The 18928-nt window shown below is 36.6% G+C and overlaps 1 protein-coding gene across 2 annotated transcripts in view; it reads right to left on the bottom strand.

Annotated features, from left to right (window-relative positions):
• Positions 1-18928, bottom strand: part of KNTC1 (kinetochore associated 1) — a 109686-nt gene that overhangs the window by 64132 nt on the left and 26626 nt on the right. For both annotated transcript variants that reach the window (XM_057527008.1, XM_057527010.1), the window contains exons 22-39: positions 18378-18521; positions 18137-18193; positions 17943-18044; positions 16353-16469; positions 16117-16260; positions 15588-15686; positions 14854-14957; positions 14601-14700; positions 14019-14153; positions 13351-13470; positions 11891-11963; positions 11204-11271; positions 8351-8631; positions 7468-7640; positions 6926-7023; positions 6220-6358; positions 5689-5745; positions 5018-5181 (exon numbers count right to left, since the gene is read on the bottom strand). In XM_057527008.1, coding sequence (XP_057382991.1) covers positions 5018-5181; positions 5689-5745; positions 6220-6358; positions 6926-7023; positions 7468-7640; positions 8351-8631; positions 11204-11271; positions 11891-11963; positions 13351-13470; positions 14019-14153; positions 14601-14700; positions 14854-14957; positions 15588-15686; positions 16117-16260; positions 16353-16469; positions 17943-18044; positions 18137-18193; positions 18378-18521 — 2175 coding nt within the window. The remainder of the gene's footprint in view (positions 1-5017; positions 5182-5688; positions 5746-6219; positions 6359-6925; positions 7024-7467; positions 7641-8350; positions 8632-11203; positions 11272-11890; positions 11964-13350; positions 13471-14018; positions 14154-14600; positions 14701-14853; positions 14958-15587; positions 15687-16116; positions 16261-16352; positions 16470-17942; positions 18045-18136; positions 18194-18377; positions 18522-18928) is intronic.

Here is an 18928-nt window from a genome sequence, read left to right as displayed (position 1 = left end):
AGCAGAAACTCTGCAAGCCAGAAGGGAGTGGCAGGATATACTTAAAGTCATGAAGGAGAAAAACCTACAACCAAGATTACTCTACCCAGCAAGGATCTCATTCAGATTCGATGGAGAAATTAAAACCTTTACAGACAAGCAAAAGCTGAGAGAGTTCAGCACCACCAAACCAGCTTTACAACAAATGCTAAAGGAAATTCTCTAGGCAAGAAACACAAGAGAAGGAAAACACCTACAATAACAAACCCAATACATTTAAGAAAATGGGAATAGGAACATACATATCGATAATTACCTTGAATGTAAATGGATTAAATGCTCCCACCAAAAGACACAGGCTGGCTGAATGGATACAAAAACAAGACCCATACATATGCTGTCTACAAGAGACCCACTTCAGACCTAGGGACACATACAGACTGAAAGTGAGGGGATGGAAAAAGATATTCCATGCAAATGGAAATCAAAAGAAAGCTGGAGTAGCAATTCTCATATCAGACAAAATAGACTTTAAAATAAAGACTATTACAAGAGACAAAGAAGGACACTATATAATGATCAGGGGATCGATCCAAGAGGAAGGTATAACAATTGTAAATATTTATGCACCCAACATAGGAGCACCTCAATACATAAGGCAAATACTAACAGCCATGAAAGGGGAAATTGACAGCAACACAATCATAGTAGGGGACTTTAACACCCCACTTTCACCAATGGACAGATCATCCAAAATGAAAATAAATAAGGAAACACAAGCTTTAAATGATACATTAAACAATATGGACTTAATTGATATTTATAGGACATTCCACCCAAAAACAACAGAATACACATTTTTCTCAAGTGCTCATGGAACATTCTCCAGGATAGATCATATCTTGGGTCACAAATCAAGCCTTGGTAAATTTAAGAAAATTGAAATCGTATCAAGTATCTTTTCCGACCACAATGCTATGAGACTAGATATCAATTACAGGAAAAGATCTGTAAAAAATACAAACACATGGAGGCTACACAATACATTACTTAATAACGAAGTGATTACTGAAGAAATCAAAGGGGAAATCAAAAAATACCTAGAAACAAATGACAATGGAGACACGACGACCCAAAACCTATGGGACACAGCAAAAGCAGTGCTAAGAGGGAAGTTTATAGCAATACAAGCCTACCTCAAGAAACAGGAAACATCTCGAATAAACAACCTAACCTTGCACCTAAAGCAATTAGAGAAAGAAGAACAAAAAAACCCCAAAGCCAGCAGAAGGAAAGAAATTATAAAGATCAGGTCAGAAATAAATGAAAAAGAAATGAAGGAAACAATAGCAAAAATCAATGAAACTAAAAGCTGGTTCTTTGAGAAGATAAACAAAATTGATAAACCATTAGCCAGACTCATCAAGAGAAAAAGGGAGAAGACTCAGATCAATAGAATTAGAAATGAAAAAGGAGAAGTAACCACTGACACTGCAGAAATACAAAAGATCATGAGAGATTACTACAAGCAACTATATGCCAATAAAGTGGACAACCTGGAAGAAATGGACAGATTCTTAGAAATGCACAACCTGCCGAGACTGAACCAGGAAGAAATAGAAAATATGAACAGACCAATCACAAGCACTGAAATTGAAACTGTGATTAAAAACCTTCCAACAAACAAAAGCCCAGGACCAGATGGCTTCACAGGCGAATTCTATCAAACATTTAGAGAAGAGCTAACACCTATCCTTCTCAAACTCTTCCAAAATATTGCAGAGGGAGGAACACTCCCAAACTCATTCTACGAGGCCACCATCACCCTGATACCAAAACCAGACAAAGATGTCACAAAGAAAGAAAACTACAGGCCAATATCACTGATGAACATAGATGCAAAAATCCTCAACAAAATACTAGCAAACAGAATCCAACAGCACATTAAAAGGATCATACACCATGATCAAGTGGGGTTTATCCCAGGAATGCAAGGATTCTTCAATATACGCAAATCAATCAATGTGATACACCATATTAACAAATTGAAGGAGAAAAACCATATGATCATCTCAATAGATGCAGAGAAAGCTTTTGACAAAATTCAACACCCATTTATGATAAAAGCCCTGCAGAAAGTAGGCATAGAGGGAACTTTCCTCAACATAATAAAGGCCATATATGACAAACCCACAGCCAACATTGTCCTCAATGGTGAAAAACTGAAACCATTTCCACTAAGATCAGGAACAAGACAAGGTTGCCCACTCTCACCACTATTATTCAACATAGTTCTGGAAGTCCTAGCCACAGCAATCAGAGAAGACAAAGAAATAAAAGGAATCCAAATCGGAAAAGAAGAAGTAAAGCTGTCACTATTTGCAGATGACATGATACTATACATAGAGAATCCTAAAGATGCTACCAGAAAACTCCTAGAGCTAATCAATGAATTTGGTAAAGTAGCAGGATACAAAATTAATGCACAGAAATCTCTTGCATTTCTATACACTAATGACGAAAAATCTGAAAGTGAAATTAAGAAAACACTCCCATTTACCATTGCAACAAAAAGAATAAAATATCTAGGAATAAACCTACCTAAGGAGACAAAAGACCTGTATGCAGAAAATTATAAGACACTGATGAAAGAAATTAAAGATGATACAAATAGATGGAGAGATATACCATGTTCCTGGATTGGAAGAATCAACATTGTGAAAATGTCTCTACTACCCAAAGCAATCTACAGATTCAATGCAATCCCTATCAAACTACCACTGGCATTTTTCACAGAACTAGAACAAAAAATTTCACAATTTGTATGGAAACAGAAAAGACCCCGAATAGCCAAAGCAATCTTGAGAACGAAAAATGGAGCTGGGGGAATCAGGCTCCCTGACTTCAGACTATATTACAAAGCTTCAGTAATCAAGACAGTTTGGTATTGGCACAAAAACAGAAATATAGATCAATGGAACAGGATAGAAAGCCCAGAGATAAACCCACACACATATGGTCAACTTATCTTTGATAAAGGAGGCAAGCATATACAGTGGAGAAAAGACAGCCTCTTCAATAAGTGGTGCTGGGAAAATTGGACAGGAACATGTAAAAGTATGAAATTAGAACACTCCCTGACACCATGCACAAAAATAAACTCAAAATGGATTAAAGACCTAAGTGTAAGGGCAGACACTATCAAACTCTTAGAGGAAAACATAGGCAGAACACTCTATGACATACATCACAGCAAGATTCTTTTTGACCCAGCTCCCAGAGAAATGGAAATAAGAACACAAATAAACAAATGGGACCTAATGAAACTGAAAAGCTTTTGCACAGCAAAGGAAACCATAAACAAGACCAAAAGACAACCCTCAGAATGGGAGAAAATATTTGCAAATGAAGCAACTGACAAAGGATTAATCTCCAAGATTTACAAGCAGCTCATGCAGCTCAATAACAAAAAAACGAACAACCCAATCCAAAAATGGGCAGAAGATCTAAATAGACATTTCTCCAAAGAAGATATACAGATGGCCTACAGACACATGAAAGAATGCTCAACATCATTAATCATTAGAGAAATGCAAATCAAAACTACAATGAGATATCATCTCACACCGGTCAGAATGGCCATCATCAAAAAATCTAGAAACAATAAATGCTGGAGAGGGTGTGGAGGAAAGGGAACACTCTTGCACTGTTGGTGGGAATGTAAATTGATACAGCCACTATGGAGAACAGTATGGAGGTTCCTTAAAAAACTACAAATAGAACTACCATACGACCCAGCAATCCCACTACTGGGCATATACCCTGAGAAAACCATAGGTCAAAAAGAGTCATGTACCAAAATGTTCATTGCAGCTCTATTTACAATAGCCAGGACATGGAAGCAACCTAAATGTCCATCGACAGATGAATGGATAAAGAAGATGTGGCACATATATACAATGGAATATTACTCAGCCATAAAAAGAAATGAAATGGAGGTATTTGTAATGAGGTGGATGGAGTTAGAGTCTGTCATACAGAGTGAAGTAAGTCAGAAAGAGAAAAACAAATACAGTATGCTAACACATATATATGGAATCTAAGGGAAAAAAAAAAAAAAAAAAGGCCATGAAGAACCTAGTGGCAAGACGGGAATAAAGACACAGACCTACTAAAGAATGGACTTGAGGATATGGGGAGGGGGTGGGGTGAGATGTGACAGGGTAAGAGAGTGTCATGGACATATATACACTACCAAATGTAAAATAGATAGCTAGTGGGAAGCAGCCGCATAGCACAGGGAGATCAGCTCGGTGCTTTGTGACCACCTAGAGGGGTGGGATGGGGAGGGTGGGAGGGAGGGAGATGCAAGAGGGAAGAGAAATGGGAACATATTGTATATGTATAACAGATTCACTTTGTTATAAAGCAGATGCTAACACACTATTGTAAGGCAATTATACTTCAATAAAGATGTTTGAAAAAAAAAAAAAAAAAGAATCCGCCTGCCAATGCAGGGGACATGGGTTTGAGCCCTGGTCCGGGAAGATCCCACATGCTGCGGAGCAACTAAGCCCATGTGCCACAACTACTGAGCCTGCGCTCTAGAGCTCGCGTGCCACAACTACTGAAGACCGCGCGCCTAGAGCCTATGGTCCACAACAAGAGAAGCCACCGCAATGAGAAGCCCGCGCACTGCAACAAAGAGTAGCCCCCGCTCGCCACAACCAGAGAAAGCCCACACACAGCAACGAAGACCCAACACAGCCAAAAGTAAATAAATAAAAATTTAAAAAATAAAAAGAAAATAAAATAAAAAATAAATAAAAATTTTTTTTAAAAAAAGAAAATGTGTGCAAGCACCTTGAACTATACCTGACTTTGTACATGTTCAACAGACGTTTCCTAAATCTGACAAATTATCAATTTCCTTACTACAAAGCCAAATAGGAAAATGTGGGTTCCAAATTCCTTTGTTTGGCAGTGCTTTTGTATCTGTATTTGCGCAAAGTGAAAGTAGTTGTTCTCGAAACTGTACCTTGTCACTCAAACTGGCATTCATGAAGTTTGACACGGAGTGCTGAAGACAGGTACCAAATGAACCAACTACAAATTTTAGGGCCAGCTCCCATTGGCTAGATTCCTGAAGGTTCTGAAGCAAGGCAGAGATGGAATTGATAATAGGTAACATAAGGCTGTCTCCTGTGAAATGATAAAAGTATTTTACTCGAGTACAAGTATTTTAATATTTAGATTTTTTTTTAAACAAAGAAAGACCATATTTGGAAATTGTTTTCAGGGACGGTCTACTCCTTCAATGCAGGTAATGGTCATAGAATTGATTCTCAAAGTTAGTAAATGAAAGAGTTAACACGAGGCTTGATCTAAACCAGAAAATAGCTAGGTACGTGGATACTGAGGTACTTTGATTGTAACTTGCCTATTTTGAGATGCTTAAATCATTAGCTGAAGAAAACCATTTCTCTACTTGGAAGACCAAAATTTATGAACAGATTCATAAAAGTTAACACTATAAGCCAAATGACCCATTTTCCTGACAGTTTGGAAGAGTAACAATGTGACAGTAATAATTAAGAAACTATATTAAGGACATTACATCAGATTCATATTCAGGATTTCAAGAAATTTCTATGTTGGCCTATTTACAAAATCGTAATTCAATGGTTATACGTTTCTGATGTCAAATACCTTCACTGATGGAGCAGTATGGTAAACTTGTAGAATCGAAGGGATATCTCTTGCTTTCTACAAAAGAGAATAAATTCAATAACAATAAGTAAAATAACTCTCTTTTAGAGCACATAGTCCCAGAGATACTTTAATATTGTGCTCTTACCAAATAATGTTCTAAAGCAACCTGTTACTTAAAAAAAACCAAAACCTTTACAGGTCTGGATGTACAGATAAGTGTACATCCAGACCACGATGCAGAACACTACTAGCATGCAGAAGCCATCCCCTTGCCCGCTTCCAGTCTACCCTCCAAGGGTAAACACTACCCTGATTTCCAATAGCATGGCCTCCTTATAGCCCGTCCTTGTACTTTACATAAATGAAATCATACAATACATATTCTTTTGTTCCTCACTTCATTTGTTCAGCATTATGTTTACAAGATTCATCCATGTTACTATGTGTAGTTCCAGTTCCAAACCTCTACCATTTAAACTTGCATGAAGCAGAAATACACAGAAAAAAGATGACACAAATGAGATTTACCAGCCAGAGGCACAAGTGATGAAATCAATTCATAGATGACAGGGAGCACCATCTGTGACTCGAGAACTATCCCATCTTCACTGAAGAAGTCACAGTAAGACCACTCCTCATATGGATCTTTATGAGTTCCAAAAGAAGTCTAAATATCAAATCATACAGAAAAGACACAGATAAGGACACTCCGGAACACAGATTCCTTCTTCACCAAGCAGAATCCAGAATCAGATCTATCAGAGCCAAACACAATGTTGATGGTCAAATACAACCATGTAGTCTGTTTCTTCTGGTCTATGGCTTAAAATAATGCCTCTTTAAATTAAATTGTTACTCAGGGAATTCCCTGGTGGTCCACTGGTTAGGATTTGGCACTTTCACTGAGGGGGCCAGGTTCGATCCCTGGTAGGGGAAGATCCCGCAAGCCACATGGCCAAAAAAAAAAACAAAAACAACAAACTGTTACTCTGGACAATGTCCAGAGATGCCTTGTTTGAGGCCCAATGTTTCAAAAGATAGTGCAAATTAAAGCCAATAAATGTGACTAGAAAAGAGGAGTGGTCTCATGCCCTTAAGTAGTTCTCTAGTCTAGAGTAAGAAAATATGAGAGGTAGATTCAGTATTTTTATAAACTATGCAAGTGATTTAAAAGTGGTGTGTAATGGATTGGGTAGGGGTTTTGTTTAAGGAAAAGAAATTCAAAGCAATTTACTTTCATGAGAATTCCGCAGTCATCCATTTGGCACTGTCTGGAAAGCTCTACTGCCATTAAAGTATATTTACAGAGTTCTAAGGTATCTAGCAAAAAATCTGAAAGAAAATGGAGAAAAAATCATTAAACTAGTATTTCATGTGTTTAGAACAACAAAAACAACCTTTGAATAATTACCATTCAAAATTCTAAGGTAGGCCACAAAGCAGAGAGAAAGGTTTCCACATAGCTTTGACTACCCTAAATAATACAGGTCAACATTTTTCTTAAGCTTGACTGGAAAGTAAGATCAGATATGGGGAGGCAAGGAATTTCACAATCTTCTGAAAGCGAATATTGTCAATAGTCAGAAATGACATTGTTAATTGTGGAAATACTTTAAAATCATAACCCCCATAGAGATTCAATTATAAGTGTCCCCTTTGTGAAAGAGGGATAATGATCGCTTCTCTACCTCAGTGTCCAACTGTAAGGAGACAGCATTAGACAAGTACGAAATGAAGCAGAGAATATAAAACCACGTAGATTATAAATCTTGTCACCTGGACTGCAGATGGTGGCAGCCTGGCATGCTAGATCATGTATCTCAGAAGGAAGATTTAGTCCCGCAGGGACTGTCATGGGAACGCCATTAGCCAACATCTGACAAAGCTTCTGACACATCAGGAACAGCAATTTCCCAGTGTTGGTGTTGCAGTGATACTTAAACAAGTCTCTTTGGAAGAAAGGAAGTGTCGGAAGTTAGAGCACTCGTATGGAAAGCAGATGTATTTGCCTTTCTTGGATTAATATATAACCACTAACAACATTTACAATGTCTTTAAATGTTTTCATGGTATACAGTGTGCTTCGTTTTTCTACTTGCTTGGGATACCACTAACTGTTGCACTGCAAGGTGACCTAAACTCAATGGTTTGGTTACCTAACTACACAGGGTTAGTCACTCCTCTTCTACGCCACCACTTTCTTTCTTTTTTTTAAATAAATTTATTTATTTTATTTATTTATTTTTGGCTGTGTTGGGTCTTCGTTGCTGTGCGTGGGCTTTCTCTAGTTGCGGCGAGCGGGGGGTACTCTTTGTTGCGGTGCACGGGCTCTAGGTGAGCAGGCTTCAGTAGTTGTGGCACATGGGCTCTAGAGCGCAGGCTCAGTAGTCGTGGTGCACGGGCTTAGTTGCTCCGTGGCATGTGGGATCCTCCCGGAGCAGGGCCCGAACCTGTGTCCCCTGCGTTGGCAGGCAGATTCACAAGTTCCTACGCCACCACTTTCTGACCCAGGCATCCAAAACAGGCTCTCAGGGCGAGAAACCAAGAATCACGTCTGTGGAAGTGAAAGGGTCACCATCCCTATCCTCGTCACCGAAGAAATAAATGAAACCAGTGTTCCTTTCTGATGAGCTGTGTGATTTGGGGACCCGGAACTCACCTGCATTTTCTCAGTGCCACTTCCACGTTCCCGTCGTTCAAGGCCCTCAAGATCATCTTGGCCTCCAGCTCTTGCCGGGACACCTGCAGGGCCAGCACCTGTCGGTGCAGCTTGGACTCGGCGCTCAGCCTCTCCTCCTCAGCAGCCGCAGGCTCTGCTGGCCTCCAGGATTTGTGTTTAGCCTGTGTGATTTGCTGAGCTTTAATGTGCTGTTCCCGGAGCTCTGCTACCAGGGAACTATTGCTGTAATCTTCAAACGAAAGAAAGACCTCAAAGTTCTCCTGTAGCAAGGCAAGCAAGACAAAGCCCGTCTGTTCAGTTCATCTGCGGTTGAAAATCATCGGTGTGTCTCGAACCTCTATTTTACCTCTCTCTCTCCCTTGTAAATTAAGAATTTAAGACTCTATATTTCAAAAGTAATTTATTATATAAAGGTTGGAAAAGGGGAAAGTATCACTTAAGCCAGGGCTTTCTCAACTTTGGCACTACTGACGTTTTTGGGTCTGGTAATTCTGTTGTGGTAATTCTGCCCTAATCCTAATCCTAACCCTAACCCTGAACAGAAGGAGGGAGGGATTAAGTATTAGGTTTGTGAGATTCTACCCTGGTGGCTTGAAGAAGCCAGTTTTGCTCTTTTCTGTAATAACTTCTGGTTAGTTGCTAACTCCAGACCTAGAATTAATTTTTCCAACCCAGTAAAAGGATCCTGCTGAAGCCCAGGGAAGGACACCAAGAGGTAGTGGGAGTGAGTGAGACCTTCTTCTTTGACACCACACTTTAGAACAGGGTTTCTCAATCTGCCAGATGATTCTTTGCCGCAGGGGCTGCCTTTGCACAGGAGGATGTTTAGCCACTCCCACTAGACCTGGCACAAGGATTCTTCCATAAATGGTAGCACGATAACTAAACATGACTTTGCTTAGATCTAAACCATGGCTTTAAAGTACCTGTAATTTTCAAATTTAAGAAGACCGCGGAGAGGTTAACTTATGCTGACTCCTGGGTGCTTCACACGAAGACATCTATTGTTTAATACAGAAGATCGCAAACTTTTGGGTTGTAGCACCTCTTTACACTCTTAAAAATTATTGAGGACCCCAAAAAACTTTCTAAGGAGATATCTATCAATATGTACCATATCAGAAATTAAACAGAAAAGTTTAAAATACAAGAGCATATAAAAGTGCACATACCATCAGCCTTTAGAGCGATGATATTACCACATCATGAAGCCTCTGAAAACCCAGTATACTCTCATGAGAGAATACGGATGGAAGGAACAATTTCTTATTTTTGCTATAAATAGAGTTTTAATCTCATGGACTCCCTGAAAGGGTCTCAAGAGACCCTTGGGAGTCCATGGGCCATACTTTGAGAAACAGCAGTCCTATAAAGCGTGATAAATTATTTCTTCTTTACGCACTTTGAGATAATACAGTTGAGAGTTAAATCTGCCGGTGTGTTAATTTCAAGTTTTCACAAAGAGATCCTCACATCTACCCAATTTCCTATTTGATGAAACTTATCAGTTAACCCTGACAGCCCTTCTATTTACAAAATCTTTTCATGTTAGGAAGGCCCTAGAGCCAAAATAAAATAATTAATTTCAAATTTCAAATCTGAAGACAGTTAATCAGTTCAAAGTTAAAAGAAATTAATTTTCAAGAAAAAGTGAACTACCTAGAATGAAACTATATAGAAAAAAGAATTAAGACATTATGAAGTAGACAGTAATCTTTTAGGCCAGTTTCTATAGACAATTTGCTGTCTTTTGCAATATTTTGAGACACTGTGGTGCCTCAGTTTCCTCATCTGTAAAGGAGAATTATAACAGTACCCTCCCTGGGGATCTACTGTGACAAATAACACATGCAAAGCCCCATGTCTAGTACATGGTAAGTACTGAGTAAATGACAGCTACTGTTAGCCATCATTCCGGGCCACCAGAGTTAAATAAATAATCTATAAAGATACCGTAAACCAAAATGGTTTTTTAAAAAGGCATAAACTAGAATACAATTAAAAAGAGAGAACAGTTCCTTAAAAAGTTAAACATAGAATTACCATATGACTCAGCAATTCCTCTCCTGGGTATATACCCAAAGGAACTGAAAGCAGGAAGTTAACAGATATTTGTACATCCATGTTCAATGCAGCATTATTCACAGTAGCCCCAAAGTGGAAACAACCCAAGTGTCCATCAAGAGATAAATAAACAAAAATGCGGTAGAGCCAGACAGTGGAATATTATTCAGCCAGAGACAGGAAGGAAGTTCTATACATCCTACAACATGGATGAACGTTATACTAAGTAAAAAAAGCTAGACACAAAAGGACAAATGTTTTATGATTCTACTTTATATGAAATTTATGAAATAGGAAAATTCATAGAGATAAAAAGTAGATTAGAGGTTACAAGCGGCTGCGGGGAGAGAGAAATGGGGAGTTATTGCTTAACAGGTGTAAAGTTTCTGCTTGAGGGGATGAAAAGTAGATACTGGTGATGGTGATGGTTGTACTGCACTGTGAATGGAGTCAATACCACTGAATTGTAAATAGAAAAATGGTTAAAATGGCAAATTTTACATTGTATGTACTTTACCACGATTTAAACAACCAATAATGCAATACGTCCAAAACCATTGAATTATACACTTCAAATAGATGAAATGTATGGTATGTGAATTATATTACATTAAAGCTGCTTTAAAAAAGAGAGACAGAAAGAGGAAAACCCAGTATATCTGAAGTCTCTGAAGGCTAGTGCAGAAGGTTTTAAGAAGGAGGAACTGATCTATGTCAAATGCACTGATGAGTCAAGTAATAATGTTCAACATGGCTTAACATCTTTACCTGTAAGCTAGCAACAGTTTTAAATTGTTTCAAGGTTTCTTCCCATTCATCTTTCTTCTGCAGATTGTCTGGAATTAAATTTTTAAAAGTTATAGCATACATCCAAATTCTGATATTATCAGAATTTTTAAAAGCTAAAATCTTAATTTGCTTTGGTTTTCTCATCTCAAGTCCTCAGTAGTTCTTTTCAGATTCTGATAGAATACAATTTAAGTACAAAAAGAAATCTAATTATTCTTTCTGAAGGTAGAAAAGAGAAGTTTGTTGGTTACAAGACAAATGGCAATTTTTCTGAAATAAATTCCAGATTTTTTTTTCCCCAAGAGAATTACTTTGTTAATTGTTTTAAATTCAAGGTTAAATGGGTTTTTTCTCAATCATAACCCAGTGATAAGTGAGCAACGTGAGTAAAAAGTGCAAGGCACCAAAGAAATCTAGTCTAGCATTAAACAGTCACTGAAGCATATACACAAATGATGAGTTGATCTTACATGCTTCTGCTCTTACACTTCTAATCAAAAGAATAAGGCAAGAAAGCCTTTTCATGAAGAAAAGTGTGTGGGATCAAAAAAGACAATCAGAGGCAGGAAAACTGTGGGTCAGGATGGGAGATGTCACTGATGCCCTCTTCTGAAAAGGATCAGCTTTAGAACTAAACCAAGAGGAGCGAACAGAGATGGAAACTACCTTTCTGAATGTCACACAGTAATTTAAGAATGTCTACTGATGTCTTCGCTACAGACAGTCTCCAGGCCTTGTCCTAAAAAGAAAAATGCAAAATGAAGTCTCTTTCTTGTAATTGCCATTGTATATGTAGTGCATACATAGACAAATAAATAAAAAGCACAGAATCAGAATAAACAATAGATATGGCTTAAGAGTTGAGAGGTCTGTGTTACAGGGAGTTGGGCAGCCAAAGAATAGATCATAATTGAATAATATATAAGCTAAACATGAAAAATACCCATATGGACTCTTGGATATATGATTTAGAAATACTATAGAATATGCAAATCTCCCAAATCACCTTTCAGATACACTATAATTAACAGGCATTTGGGTTTTGTTTTTTTAGCAGCTTTTACTTATTATGTGAGAAAAAATCTGGAAAGGATCTCTGGAAAAGTTAAAGAGAACTGAACTTGTTTAGTATAGAAATCAGAAGTCTAAGAAAGGATCATCCTCAAGACTAAAAAAAAAAAAAAAAAATCTTTTTTTTTTAAAGATAAGAAAAACCAAAGAGGGAAAAGCTTTAATTGAAAGACATGGTATGTGTAAAATTCTTAGCAAGGGCCGGGTCCATACAAAGTACTCAAACATTTTGACTACGGGCTGCAGTTGAAGCTGGTGGTTGAGAACACAGACAGTTTGAAATGAGACTCTGCCACTTTCCAAATACCCTTGGGAAAGCCACTAATTTTAAAATTTTAGTTTCTAAACTCAATCAAAAGGAGCTAACAATAGGGCCTCCTTCACAACTCTGTTCACAGTTTTATTGTGAGGAAGAAATGGACAATCCATTTGAAGTATTTAACCTAATGCCTAGTGGACAATAAGAGGATAATAAATTTTAGGTGTTAAAAAAAAAAATCATTTCCCTAAAGGTAAAAAATGAATGAAGCGCACCACTGAGAGAGGCTGGGAGGTAAGTATCTTCAAAGGTTTAAAAAACTCAACTACCCTGGATAAATTAGGTTTTCAGTTCCTTATCTCTCTACCGTGAATTGACTCTCTGGAAATCGTTTCTAAGTTTCAACATTCTGTTCTCAGATTAGATTTACGTTGGCTCTGTGGCTGACATTACTTGAGAGTAATGACTATGTCCCATACAATGCAAAACACTGTCTACACTTCAAGGCATTACGGAAAATTCTTTATGTATAACAGATACTTCAGTTAATCCTTTTGATCTGCAGATCCTAGATTATTCACTGTGGGCTCAAAGCCACTGCTACAAAGCAGCTGTATTTGTTTGTTTGTTTTTCTATATGGTAAATTTTCTATATAGTAAATAGGAATTTTAATGTTAGGCCATTCTAGCAGTGAGAAGAGCAAATACTCATATTTGTAAGTCTGTCTTTTCTATCCTGTTGATAAATATCCATAAAACTTGGATTTATCTACATTTTATTTAGTGAAAATCTCACCTCATTAGAATTATCTGGTTCTTCCTGTAATGCCAGTCGTGCCCATATGATTACTCTTCCTGCAGTTTTCTGAGCTTCAGCAGGAGGCAAAGACCTCAACAGAAGGATACAGTCTTCACCCTGTAAACAGAGTTTGAAAGGAAGAAAAAACAGCTGCTACCTGCAAAGGATGATTTGGATTTACCTCTTACTTTTCTATTTAAAGATGAAAAGACATCATTTTGAAAAAGACATTATGGTTCCATGGTTTAAAAATCTGAAAATTCTGTTTTGGATGACAGCAAACAGAAAAAGTAAATTAAAATACTACCCTTTGTATTTTGTTAATTCTTAGGTATGCCTGTAGTTTTAGAATTATATAAAAATAAAGACACTTAAAAACACAAAAAGAAAACCCACCTCCTATTCTGGAAACAAAGGGTCCTACGCATATGTAAAACATGAGTCTGAGTTTTGTTAACTACCAAAGACTATGAAAGCTCATTAGGTATTCACAAAATACTTAAAACAAAACAAAACAAAACTATATATATATAGGCCAATCTAACGTCCAATGTTGGTATAACTTTATTTTGTGCTTGTCTATTTGTATAATTTGATAGTTAAATCTTTAAAAACTCAAAACAAACAAACCAACCATATAAAAGTACAATATAAAACTTTCACACCTTTTCTCTATCAATCAGGTCAATAATCCTTAGACTGTAGATTTCGTCTTTAGGCAACATATATGCTTCGGCCACCTTTAAAGCATCTTCTAAAGAAGATGGGACATCTTGTTTGAGAATGTATCTTACCACCCTCTGAAATAGAGACAATACACATTTCTTTGTTATGAAATCTCACAGAGAGCCCAGAAATCATTTGTTCATATAATTAAAACAATGCAGCAAACTCTAAACTGTATGAAAAATTAAAACATGATTTGCCTTCTGAATTTAATGACAGTCCTTTCACCCTTCTTTTTTTCCCCTTAGCTTTACTGAGGTTTAATTGACAAATAGAAATTACATATGTTTAAGGTGTACAACATGATGGTATAATATATTCCTTCAGCTTCTTAATTTACTGTCTGTTGTCTTTACTACTCTAACAACCAATCAAACACTCTCTTAACATTCTATCTAACAAAAGGGAAGCGGCGAAGAACCTAGCTCTATTAATCTTAAAGAATATAAAATCCGGTTAAATTTCCCATGTTGCTCTGGAAGTGGAGCAAAGGCGTTAAAACATTCAATTATTGTACTTACCATTATTTCCTTGCTTAAGAGATTCACCTCCCTTATTCCATAGCCTCGTAAAAGTTTTTTCATCTCCATTAGCTTGTAACTCTCCTGTAATAACTTGACTCTAAAAGTAAATTTATTGATGTTAACATAGACTGTCTTTTTTTATGAAATACTAAGGGACACAGTAAAGGATAGAAAAACATATATGAATTTCAACTCAAAACATGAAGTTTATCCAACACCAAAAAAGCTGTTTGGTACAGTGTAATCTTACTTGGGATGGTCCATCTCTAAGTGCTGTTTCACTAGCTGCTCCACAGCTGCACTCCAGGGGACCACTGCTGCATACATTATCTTGAGCACAGCATCAAATATGAGCTATAAAGACACACACACTGACAGTGAATAGCCCTTGGATTTACTTTTCATGCAAATTAATGATGAAGCCTAATCTACAGCAGGGATCTTGCATCTACTGGATGGAAGCTTGAGAATATTTCATCTTCTGACTGCAAAAGCATATATGTCTTCCAATATTCACACATAAAGGGCAATTTTATTATTTAGAAAAATTCAGAAGAGTATTTTCTCTGCTGAAAGTTAAAATCATATAGCTCTATTAACTTTCTATAGACTCTGTGCTTAAAAATATTCTCCATGATTTTATTCACATTTTATAATGGTGACTAATAACAGTGTGAAGTCAAAATAAAGGCATATGATAAACATATTTTAAAATGTCTCTATGTTTGTAAGACCATAGAAATGCCTGAAAATATATGCATCCAACCGTCCATGTGGGTTTTTCTGGGGGTGGGAATGAGAAGACTTTCACTTTTTATTTTCATAAGAAAAAAGGATTGAGTGGTTTTTATTTTCTTTTTATTCTTTTTTTCTATTACACAAATTCTCCCTAACAAATATATGTTGCTTTTGTGACCAGAAAAAAAGTTTTAAGAAAGGATGCAATGCTCAAAAGGAAAATCTATATTATCACTATTTACTTACATCTGTGTCAGATAAACATCCTATTACTGCCATAGCTTTTGCTTCCCATGCTGTATCAAAGAGTGAGGTGAACTTTGAGCTACATCTCTTCAATAAATCCTAAAATGGGATAAACATTTTTTTTAATTTAAAACTCTCACTAAAACACCCACACACACATATATAAACATAGATAAATAGCTTTTATGGATGCGTAAAAAACCACAAACTTCTACTTAGCCATGAATGCTGAACAATGGTCAACAAGTGCAAAATTGCCAAAACCTTGGCCTTCAGTTTTACATGGTACAGAAAACTTTGTTTACGCTCTATTATTTCACAACAACCATTTGGAGAAAGTCCTGTTATTATCTCATTGTGCGCAAGGTGACCAGTCAGTTAATAGCAGAGTTAACCCACATTCTTAACCAATACAATATGCTGCATCAATCCTAGGTAAAGCATGACATTCCGTAAAGAGTTAAACATTTAATACAATGACGCACTGCACAGATCCAGAAAAAAAGACTAGAGCTAAAGAAGAAGTTACCTCTATGTACAGAAGGAGAAGTTCCTCCTCCTGTAAGTCATGTTCCCTCATGTAAACTCTGATAAACTTCTCGAAGACGGAAGGAATAAGCTCGGGGGCCAGCACTTTATCAAACATTCGGAATACAATGGTGGTTGTGTCCTCCTGGATGTCGAAATAAAGACGGCGTAAATGCAAACTCTAGCTGTGTTGGCTATGACAAAATAGTAATAATTCTGATAAATCTAGACTTCTACCTTCTCAAAATCAGAGAGGGCCAATTTGCAGTTGTATTTCCTATGCAGTGTGATTAACTCTCGCAGGTTATTTACCAAAGTCCTTAACTGACAAACTTCCTCCATCTTTTGATGATCCTTATAAAACAAAAGTGTTGAAGTTGTTAAGGATATGAAATAAAAGTGTGAGAGGGAAATACAAATAAGAGGAAACTGCAACTTATGCCTTTAAATTTTGTAGACGTTTAAGCAAAATTAACTAGTACTAATTAACAGATCAGAATCCAATAGAAATCTAAAAGAAATTTTCTTTCTTAAAAAAATAGAAAAAACTATTAATATTAGTGTAATATTTTTTCAGAACCCCAATATACTTAGGTACACAAACATCATTTAGATAATCCTCAGTGTTCCATCCATATAGACCATGAACAGATACAAAGCGATGAGATTTCCTAAAGTTATATACAAGGAACAGAATTTTCAATTGATAAAAGGCAATTAGGGAAAAGACAAAGTACTGTTTTATAGCAAGAGGAAAAGCTCTTCTGTGGAAAAACATATAAAATGATCAATATACATTGTACATTATAACATGTATTGATTATATAACATCAATACACTGCTTGAAACTTACAGAAAAAATTCCCATCTTATTCTTAACAGCACAAAATCAGTAAGTATAATTAATAACAAGAATCTGCTATATCAGAAAGTAGGAGGAAATTTATTATTTATTTTTGGGCTCCAGAAACTTCAGGAATAAATGTAATTTCATAATGTATGTATGATGTTACAAAAGGTCATACCTTCCGGTCCTTAAGTACTTTAAACTTCAGAGTTGAGGTTATACTGAGATGTCTCAACATGTTAGTTTGTAAACTAAATTATGGTACCCCAACAAACTTTTTTAAAATATAAGAATGCATTTTTTTTTTCAATATAATGAATGCTTTCTAGTTTTTAGAAATCTGAAGGGAAAAATAAATGAACTTAAGAAATTTAGAAGCCAAATAATAAATTCAGTTCATTAACCTCAAATTAACATCATATGTAACATCAATATTCCTGATTTTAGTTCTCTTTCTAGCATTGCTATTTTATTCAGTCAGTCAGAAAGTCCCAGATTTTTTTCAATTTGATCTTTTAAAAAATTCTTTGGTACTTAAGCCATTATGACTATAGGAATGCCTAAGAAATGCAATCAAAACTAGAAGTAGTTTACTACTTTAAATAAAAGAAGTAAACCTGATTGATAGAGCCTTTGAAAACTAATCCTAATATGTTACTAAGTTTTGCCCTTTTAAAGGACTGTGAAATGTTACTAATGCATAAAATCCCAATTAGACTACTTAGGAGTATGTTTATATATTCTTTCCCTTTTGGTTGGCTCAATAGAGAAAAACAGTGCATTAAGACAGGTTCAAGTTTTAATAGAAACATAAGGAAGAAAAAAACCTAATTTTCCTTTTTGTGGATTTTAAAAGTACACAACAAAAGAACATACAAAAAGAATATTTAAGAAGTGAATATGTGTCTAAATACACACAGACAAACCCTTCAATATAAATTAAATGTTTTATTACTAAAAATTTGTTTTTCATATCATACCAAGGAACTCCAATGCCAAGAGGACGCCAATCCTAACTCATCTGGTTTTTCTGCTGTAAAAAATACCTCTGCCAGTTGAAGCCCATTTTCTGGCCAGTTTGCCTTTAAAAAAATATTAGAGACCATTAAAAACAACGTTTTATGCCATGGGGAGTACTGGAAATGCCTTTCAGTGCTAATTATACTGGTATTACCTTATCAGTTAGTTCAAGGTTCCTGGCTGCTTGTTCCAACCATTTTGCAAGAACTTTCTGAAATAGATATATCATAAAAAGTATTGATACGAATAAATAATCACTGAAATAATTTAAAACCTCCATCGTAGTCTTTCAAGAGACACTAAAATGAATGAACTGGTGTTAGCATGACTTAATCTTCAATGATATAATGTAAAAAATAGAATCATCAAGAGTAAAAACACTGAGGGAAACTTACCTGTCCTTCAGGTACAGTCCTTCTCACAAATGGGATCACATCATTTTTAAGCCATGGACAAAGCTTTTGCAAAGAGACTGGTGTAGAAATTGAGTTGAGCAAGTTCTCAAGCATTTTCACATCAAATCTGCTTTCAAAGTTTGCCTAAATCGTACAGAGCGAGAAACTAAGATTTATCCAACAAATTTAAACCGATAGCCTCCCAAGAGGGAAAGACCTATTAGAAAGTCATTTCAAGAAATATTTTACTGTGTTTCCCTGGTGGTGCAGTGGTTAAGAATCCACCTGCCAATGCAGGGGACACGGGTTCGAGCCCTGGCCCGGGAAGATCCCACATGCCGCGGAGCAACTAAGCCCATGTGCCACAACTACTGAGCCTGCGCTCTAGAGCCCACAAGCCACAACTACTGAGCTCATGCACTGCATCTACTGAAGCCCGTGCGCTCCAGAGCCCGTGCTCCGCAACAAGAGAAGCCCGCGCACCGCGACGAAGAGTAGCCCCGGCTCGCCGCAACTAGAGAAAGCCTGCACGCAGCGATGAAGACCCAACA

The sequence above is a fragment of the Balaenoptera acutorostrata genome, chromosome 13 (assembly GCF_949987535.1).
Source record: "Balaenoptera acutorostrata chromosome 13, mBalAcu1.1, whole genome shotgun sequence".
In the NCBI taxonomy this organism is placed as follows: domain Eukaryota; kingdom Metazoa; phylum Chordata; class Mammalia; order Artiodactyla; family Balaenopteridae; genus Balaenoptera; species Balaenoptera acutorostrata.
Note: the sequence above shows the minus strand (reverse complement) of the source record. Positions and strands in the feature narration are given on the sequence as shown.